At 33.9% G+C, this 8,719-nt stretch overlaps 1 protein-coding gene across 1 annotated transcript; it reads right to left on the minus strand.

The window, feature by feature from the left end:
- Positions 1-808: 808 nt before the first annotated feature.
- Positions 809-8,436, minus strand: LOC140842039 (uncharacterized). The gene is made up of 12 exons (XM_073209841.1): positions 8,301-8,436; positions 7,618-7,716; positions 6,683-6,892; positions 6,455-6,579; positions 6,238-6,359; positions 6,069-6,151; positions 4,376-4,522; positions 4,083-4,187; positions 3,228-3,410; positions 2,857-2,951; positions 2,672-2,769; positions 809-2,240 (listed from the first exon to the last, which is right to left on the minus strand). The coding sequence occupies exons 1-12, from the start codon at positions 8,340-8,342 to the stop codon at positions 2,140-2,142; spliced, it is 1,410 nt and encodes a 469-aa protein (XP_073065942.1). The 5' UTR covers positions 8,343-8,436; the 3' UTR covers positions 809-2,139.
- Between the last annotated feature and the right edge of the window lie 283 nt (positions 8,437-8,719).

Consider the following 8,719-nt stretch of genomic DNA (forward strand, 5'->3'; position numbering starts at 1 on the left):
ATGTTATATTATTCATGAAATATTTATAATGATAACATAGCTTTGTTAAGACTAAATAATATTTTTTTTAGTCTAGATAAAAAAAAACAAGGATAAAAAAAACAAGTTAATGCACTGCCAGCTGGTGTTTGCTTCGGACCACCCACGTTGGGAACAAATCCAGCTAAAGTTAATAATCGAATTTAAGGTGATAGTTTATAAGTTTGTATTTAGACAAACTGTGTTTCTTTAACTTATTAATCAATAATAGCAATAAATAATAATATTCATATTTATTTCAATAATATTAGTATTATTATAATGATTTAACCAAAAATTAATAATAATTATTAAAATATTAGTAATACTAATAAGAATATTAATAATTGTTATATCTGTGATTAAAATTATCATATTGAATAATTAATATGTTAAAAATAATTTTTTTATTTTTTTTAATAATGTTATGTCTTTTTTTGATAATTTTCTTTAAAAAATATTATAATACAAAACACATCAATATGTTTAAGATTCATTGTCTTATTTTATTTAAATATTTTAACAATTTATTTTTAAAATAAACTCTTATCACTTATAAAGTCTTAAAACAAGTAATAAAATGTATTCTAATTAAAGAATGTCAATAATACTCTCTTTTTAAATGTATCTTAAATGATTACAGTTGGGGTAATTAATTAATTCAATAATTTCTTATGACCAAAAAATAAATTCAAATTTTTTCCCGTTGGTTTCCAACATTTTTCAAACTGTGAAATTAATTTATTGTCCCTAATATAGGCTAATAGCTTACCACTTATCAAAGCTGCAAATCAATCAACGGTGCAGATCAATCCACCATTTTCCTTTATATATACGTCGTCTATCTATCTTCAAATCCAATTACTTACCCACATGCAGAAAAATTGAATTATGTCTTGGTGGTCGGCTTTCCGCTGGTTGGACACCAGCTTCTCTTTTTTCCGATGCCATCGCCTCTTCATCTCCGACGTACCACCGCCTAGAAGTCATCTCAGACTCAGAGCTGGCATCGCAACCTACGCGGTGGTTCTCGCAGTCTGCGAATTCCGGATTTCTACTTCGTCGACGACTTGCTGTGGCCTGTAGTGTCCGCCGTGGAGTCGGTCGCCCTAGTCTCGCTGCTAGGATTCTTCTTCATCTTCTGCGGCTGCACCATATGAATGTGTTTGAAACCGTGATCGATTTCAGTTCACTGCGTGTGTACCGATAGGTTGATGGCGGCAGATCGTTAGGTGCGGCGGCGCGTGAATTTCTTCTTCCTTTTTTTTTCTGAACATTTATTATTCATAGTGTGGTAGTAGAAAGCATCGTGGCCTTCTAAGTTAGTTGACTGCCTTTAACTTCACATGAAGAGGGGCAAATTTGTCAATCTGCCTCCAGCATTTTTTTTAAATATTTTTAATTTAATACCCGAATTATAAGATCGACCAAATCCAAAAAATATCGACACAATTATAAAAAATATATTAATAAAAGTTTGCACCCATAGAGTATTTGGGTAGTTTTCAGGTTGAAATTGTGGGCTGGGCCGGACAAAACAAATTGACAGGTCCAAATATATTCATAAAAGTGGACTGGACTTGTGAAGGCATCAAATTGCAGCAGTTGATCTTCTTATTTGTCGCGGCTTGGCTCATCGTATAAAGGTGCTTGTTAAGTTGATTATCGTTGAGGATGAGGAATGATGGTAGCAATTCTTGGTAGAATATTGTATTATATATTTTCAAAAAGAGCCTTTAGCTAAGACAAATTGTAAATATTTCAGAGTTTTCTACAAGATTGCCAAGATATTACTGAACAGCCACTCATGAACCATTGGATGTCACCATGTAATCAGATCCAACCATAATTCAGGTTTTTTGTGTTTCAATTGACACAACCAACAGAAGACAAAAATTGTGGGCCAATTGATAACAAGCTGTTTTCAAATTTACTGCATTTTGAGTTTAAAAAGAGTGTTTTTTCTGCAAGCTTTACACAAGTAAACTGGGTGGTGGGTAGTCAACCTCCGAATCATTTTCTTTGTTTCATGAGCAACTGCCCCATCTGGAGATAGAGGCCAACTTCCCTAAATCCCGCGAAGCCATCTCTTGTAAGTAAACGAGTCATAAAGCACATCCCTTATTGTCTTATGCCGTATCTTGAGCGTAGATTGGCTAGTATCTCGGTATTATAATCTGGAGATGCTTTACAGAATACTTCATCCCAAATCCTGAGAAGATCTGCTCCCAAGAATTTACAGTCAGCTGTGCAACATACTACTTGCAATATACCTTAGTCACATCATGATAATAACTTTTCTCCAGTTCCAAGGGATGGTTGATTCCAGTCCAATTCCCACCCTTGGATATTTGTAAGATTCTAACTTATTCTTAATGTTTCGTGATCATCGAATATATTTAAAATAGAAAATTTTCGTTGGAACAAAAAAAATCATAAATTTTTCAGAATATCTTGCGGATGTAGGCTAATGATAATCTATGATGGCAACATATTGTAATTCCAGAAGAGCTCGAATGCATCTTGTATAACCCAAAAATAAAATTACTGTTGAGATAAACATCACCAGATGAATCCTGAACTCAGATGACAGCATGACGACCAAAATACACACTTTGAAACTTAAAACCACAGAATGTTAACAAGGACGTACCCGCCTTCTGCGTTGATGAAAGGCACATGATGATCATGTCAAATCTAGGAATCTTGGTCAAATTCAGTAAGAAATCGACACTCAGTGCCATATCTTCCCTGCCAAACAAATGAAACCAAATGTTATGAGATATCAAACTGAAAGCATAAAAATTCATCACTGTCTAAAAGAACTAGATAGCTCACATGAAAAAGGTGGCAATGCACCTAATGATGTCAACAAGCACCGGAGAAGACAATGCGTTTTTAAATATCCCTGGCAATGCAGCTGGTGATATTGCCTGATCGAGACAAAATAACTATGATTAAGAAAAAGCAGTAAACAAACATACCATCAGTCATAATAAGAAAATTTTCCAGTTCTGTTCCCCACATCTAGAAAAAGGTTCAACAAACAGCGTTCAGCTTTCTTTACTGTAAATTAGTTGAGGTTCCCACCAACAAATAGCCTGAATACTCTCTCCCTCATGGGAAAAGGAAAACATACAAGAATGGGAATATTATATGGTTCACTAAACAAAATTAATTAGAGAGCAAATGAAAATTATAAACTCCACCTTCAATAAACGAGCCTGCAGTTCACGGTCTCCAGAAAGTTTTCGCCAAGAAACCTCAAATTCATAACCAGAACTAGGTGGAACAATATTTTTTGCAGCTTCAGCTTTGGCAAGATTAGCAGCCTTTGCAGCAAGCTCTTGCACTGATGCATTCAAATCTTGCTCTTCATTTTTGTGTTTTATCTGTGAGAGTTTTAATCAGGAACAAAATGTTCACAAACTTGAAGTCTAGAAGGAAATCTAGCACAAAGATAAATACGACAAGATTTTGTACATGCAGAATATTATATTTTCAATAATCACAAATGCTGCTCTAGCCGCGATCAATTCTAATCGGTAAAATGCACAACATTTTTCAGCTCAATCCAGGACTGCAGGGTAATAGATTAAATGATGAGGTTTAAACATAATTTGACGACATTAGTGATTGCGCTCCTCAATCTTAGGTATATAATGAATTTAAAAATTTGATAATCTTGCTTCCGTTTTTATCCATGCACGTTCCACTTTATACTTCCTTTAATTCAGGTGAAAATATGGAAATGCTTGGGATAGATAGAGATAGTAAACACTGTTATTGTACTTCCTTTGATTCAGGTGAAAATATGGAAATGCTTGGGATAGATAGAGATAGTAAACACTGTTATTGTACTTCCTTTGATTCAGGTGAAAATATGGAAATGCTTGGGATAGATAGAGATAGTAAACACTATTATTGTAGCTATATTTACGAAAGAATTAACTCCTTCTATTAAGGTGCTGGTGCCTTTCAACACACAAGGCTAAGATTACGATTTAACCCCGCACAGGACCCAAACAAGGCCATTTGTCAATGAAAGGATACCAAAAACAAACCTTTGCATTCTCTAAGGTGGTATCAGCATCAGACCCATTAATTCTCATATTATCGCCTTTAATTTCCTTCAATGATTCCGAGGGAACATCCCTCTTATTATCATCCTACAAAAGAAACATTCATAGGTCAAATACAAATTAACAGATTTACAGGTACAGCGTTTAAAAAGTTTACAATGCTAGCATTAACCTGACTTTAAAGCATTATCATTTTTTTTTCAGAATCAACTTATTCCTCAAATGATATCACGGCCTAAAAAAGAAAAAAAAAAGCGTGTTCGAGTAGTTCTGACCTTGGCATCATTATCAAGTATCTCAGTCACCATTCGAGCAGGATAATCTGATGAGACAGATGAAATTTTCTGCACTTCTGACTTTTGTGTTCTTCGTACACCCTCAACAGAGCCTTCTAGCGCTCTGGATGACTTCTTAAGAATTTCCTATAATTAAAAAAAAGGCAGCGGTTGGACTCTCGAAGCTCCTTAAAGGACAACAATCCATAAACATCTTCAGTATAAAGTGCTAGTACAAACAAATTGGAAATGAAACAGTATCAGGACAGAATGCTTATCAGTGACGATAACAAGCAATAAAGCAATGCAGCATTCTTCAAGAAATTTTGCTACCTTAGAAATCTAGATTGAAACTTTACACTGTGCTTCTCACAAAGACAAGAAAACCTCACAAAAATGAGATGACCTGAAGATAATGATTGGATTAATGTATCTCTTTCAGTTTGAGTCCACAGAGTTGATAGGCCAAGTTCCATTATAAAAGAGTCTGTCTACGATGATGAATAGTCTGATTCATTAGAAGCCAAGTCACTTCCACATTAATTAGGTAGTTCGAAAAATAAAAATAGTGAGTTAAACAAGTGTTCAACAGTTCAGATTCAAAAGTAGTGAGAGCAGTATCCATTACCAAGCTATTTGTAGTGCAATATAATTATGTCACTATCTGAGGAAGTCTCACGTAGTTATGAATAAGAGATCTCAGACTCCATTCACATAACTTCTTTTTTTACCCCATATTTATTTTGCATATCTCTAAGCAGTTCAAGTTTTCTTTCGATTTTCTCTCCATCCCTCAGTTCACTTGTATATGTAGTTTGTACTAAAACACTTGTCTTTTAACACCCATATCACCAATTATAAACTATTTGAGCGATGGCCAACTAATGAGCCAACTAGAGCTATTCCTTTATTGAGTGACAGTTTATTGGTGATATGGGTGTTAGTTTATGATTGGTGATATGGGTGTTAAAATATAACCAATACGCACAAATGCAAAATTAACCAGAGAAAAATGAACCAATTTGCATTGTTTTCAATTGCTCTATGTTGGAAAAAAACGATCACATAATGATCTTAGACTTGGTTAAATTTTAACCCCTTAGCCTCCATTGAGAGAGGATTTACAACAATCAACTTTTACAACCCCTTGTATCTTGCATATGTCAAGTTCAAGGCAATGACATGATTGTACTTCCTTAATTTTCTCCTCCGGTATTTTGTGGAATTTTCATTAAAGATCCAGCATATTGACCAGGTGTGTTTCATTTTCTTATTTTCTTCTCTTTTCGTTTTTTGCAACGAAAATTGCAGACCGTGATTTACATGCTAAGAATACATTCTTGAATCGTGATTAATAGCTAATTGAATGCACAGGTCTAAATAATACTCCACAAAATTTATCTATGTGATTCCACGTAGTCACAGACTATAAATACATTGACCACCACAATATAAATGCGAAGCTCTAATATCTGGCAGATTTTTAAAAAATGTATGCAGCAAATGAAAGTTACTTGGCTCAATGTACTGGCCACATTAAGCAGTAAAGAAATATATACTAGTTTGTAAACCTCAAGAAGTAAATCCATTTTGCACAGGGAAAAATATAGAAAATTACCAAACCACAAATCACTATATCAAAAAGAACTTGGGGAACCAAAAAACATTAATTTAAGCAGAGTATAACGTTTACCTTTTGAATTAAAGATTTTGCTTCAGCAAACTGTTTCTTTATCTCTTGGTTCTGGGGATCCAACCTCAAAGCAAACTCAGCATCTGAGTTCGACTATAAACAGTTAACTAAATAGATACTCAAAATGAAACTAAAAAGGTGTTTCAATTTTATTATATTAAGACTCTACCATCAAGCGATTCCTTGAGTTTGCCAAGCTCTTTTCTAGCCGTTGATCGACGAGAATAAGCTTTTATGTATTGATCATCTAAATTCAACGCTTCAGAACAATCAAGCTCGGCTTCCTGGAATCTAATCGACTCATGGATAAACAACGGAAATTAGGACGAGAAAACTGTAAAGTCCTTCACTGAAGCAACAGACTTTGCCTCATACACCAAAAATACCTTTTGATTTTGAGAAAAGCCATTGCTCTGTTTGCATAAGCTACTGCAGTTGGCGACAATGCAATGCTTCGTGAATAGCAGTCTATTGCTTCATTAAATTTCCTTTGCTTAAAAAACTCATTACCCTGGAAAAATGATATAGAATGAAGACATACATTAAATATAACTTCAAGCATGCCATGTCAATTTACAACATAGGAATTATACTCGTTTGAAGGCAGAGAATACCAACTCTTTTTCTGAATTTGCATCAACAAAGCTCTCCTCGGATCTGAATCCACCAGATAAACGACTGAGAGCATCAAAGCCTTTCAGATGATCATAGTCTCTGAAGGGACCGATATTGTCAGCTGGAGTTTTCTCCAATATTTGCCTTCCATTGACTCCAGAACTAGAAAGTTGACCACTATTCGTTCTACTAGTCTTAACTGGCAAATCCTTAAAAAGGACAAGGTTTACAAAATATAAGACACGTAACATATAGGAGAGTTAAGAGGATCAAACACTAGTTTAATGCATCGTAAAAGCTAAGGGAATATTTGATGTTATTTATAAATTTGTAAGATTGGAAGAGAACAAGTCCCTGGGACTAATTTCTAGAGTATCACGATAAAAAAGGAAAACAAAAAATCAAGATTATTTTATCAAGCATTTTCGCAATGGTTCTACCCCAAGAGTTTCCATAAACTTGATCTTGAAATTCCACAGCCCAAAGAGTATTTGAGAAATTTGATAAAAGGTTTTAGTTGTGGCCAGATATTATGACGATACGAACAATACATATAGTCTTATATATTTATTACCATATATGATAAAGGGCAAATAAATATGGGTAAATAAAAAAATCATGGATGGAGGTTTAAGTTCATAAACATATAAAACTGTTTGAGCTGTACTGCTGTAGGTCACGCGGCTTCCAATCTTCCCCTCAGTAATAATTAGATAGTCTACATCATAATTTTATTTGACCGAATAAAGAGGACAAATGAAAATTCTAAACAGGAAAAATAAGATGAAAGGATGCTGGCAAACACAAATCTGCGTAAAATTATTTTGTTACTACATGAAGATGCATCATAACAATCATCTGATAAAAATTTCACCACAAATTACAGATTCTTCATTGTAAATGATAAAAGTAATCCTCAGATCAATATAATTACCAACTTTTCCTTGCCAGTAGAACCCGATTTCAGTCTCTTGTCCTTTTCCTTCAATGACAATTCCCAATCTTGTAAGTTATTCAGGAGCCCCTCAAAATCCTACAAAGCAAAAAATCCCAGTAAATAAAAACAACTTGCAATAAGCTTTTATCCACAATTATGAGAAGCATAATTTAAAAAAGAAAAAATACAATCTCATGATTGTTTCAAGGAATTTTTCATGCAGGAGGAATCATGGATTCTCTTTTTCACCTTTTGTTTCCTTTTTCTTCCTAAGCATTACTGTTAAATGAAGAAATAGCTTCAACGATAGTAGATTCCCACAACGCTTAAGATTAAGTGAGAACGGAGAAGTAAAGGAGTATACTTTTTCAAAAAATCTAAATAAATAAATAGTTTTTAACCACACTGTTAACACGATTAACAAAACCATGAACCCATGAGATAATTCCATTCGTTTCGAATTGTTGACCCCCACCCGCCTCCTTCACAAAAGTTAAACTGAACTGATAGCTAAACCATAAAAAACTAGAAATCGTCTCCGTTCACAACCTACTTTTCTCTTAAATCAAACGGGCAGCCCTCTAGTTCAACCAGATAAATCCCGAAAAGTAGCAAGCTGAAAAAGGTGCTCAAATTAGAACAAGAATTTGGCATTTTCAAAGACATGAAAAGAGAAATACCGGAGCTTGATCCCGAGAGTGCTTGGAAGGTACTTTAGCCATTCTTCGTTATTCACTGCGGAAAGACAGACTTCTGCAGGTTTTTGTGCCCATTTTTAAAATCGTGTTTCTTACGGGAAAAGCGTTTGTCCTTTAACGTGCCAAGTGACAACACTCCTCGATAATAATTGTTCACAAGTTCCATGTTGCAGCGGAATTTAAACACGATATCTTAATAACTATATTTTTCAATTTTGTTTTCAAATATTATTCACTGTTAATTTTTTTTTGTTTTTGGGTAATCTATAAATTTAATAATTTTTTTAAAAAGAAAAGTTCTTGCAAACAGTAACTAAACATATGAGTGATACAAAATAAAATCATAATAACAAAAATTAAGAAAACATGAAAATAATAGTAATAGTATTAATTAATTTTAA

This window comes from Primulina eburnea, chromosome 9, assembly GCF_022965805.1.
Source record: "Primulina eburnea isolate SZY01 chromosome 9, ASM2296580v1, whole genome shotgun sequence".
In the NCBI taxonomy this organism is placed as follows: Eukaryota; Viridiplantae; Streptophyta; class Magnoliopsida; order Lamiales; family Gesneriaceae; genus Primulina; species Primulina eburnea.

Coding starts and splice junctions, on each gene's coding strand:
- LOC140842039 (XM_073209841.1), bottom strand. CDS start 8,342: ATGGCTAAAGTACCTTCCAAGCACTCTCGGGATCAAGCTCCG. Junction 4,523..6,068: donor CAAAATCTTTAATTCAAAAG/GTAAACGTTATA, acceptor TTTTAATTATAG/GAAATTCTTAAGAAGTCATC. Junction 2,770..2,856: donor TGCATTGCCACCTTTTTCAT/GTGAGCTATCTA, acceptor TTTGTTTGGCAG/GGAAGATATGGCACTGAGTG.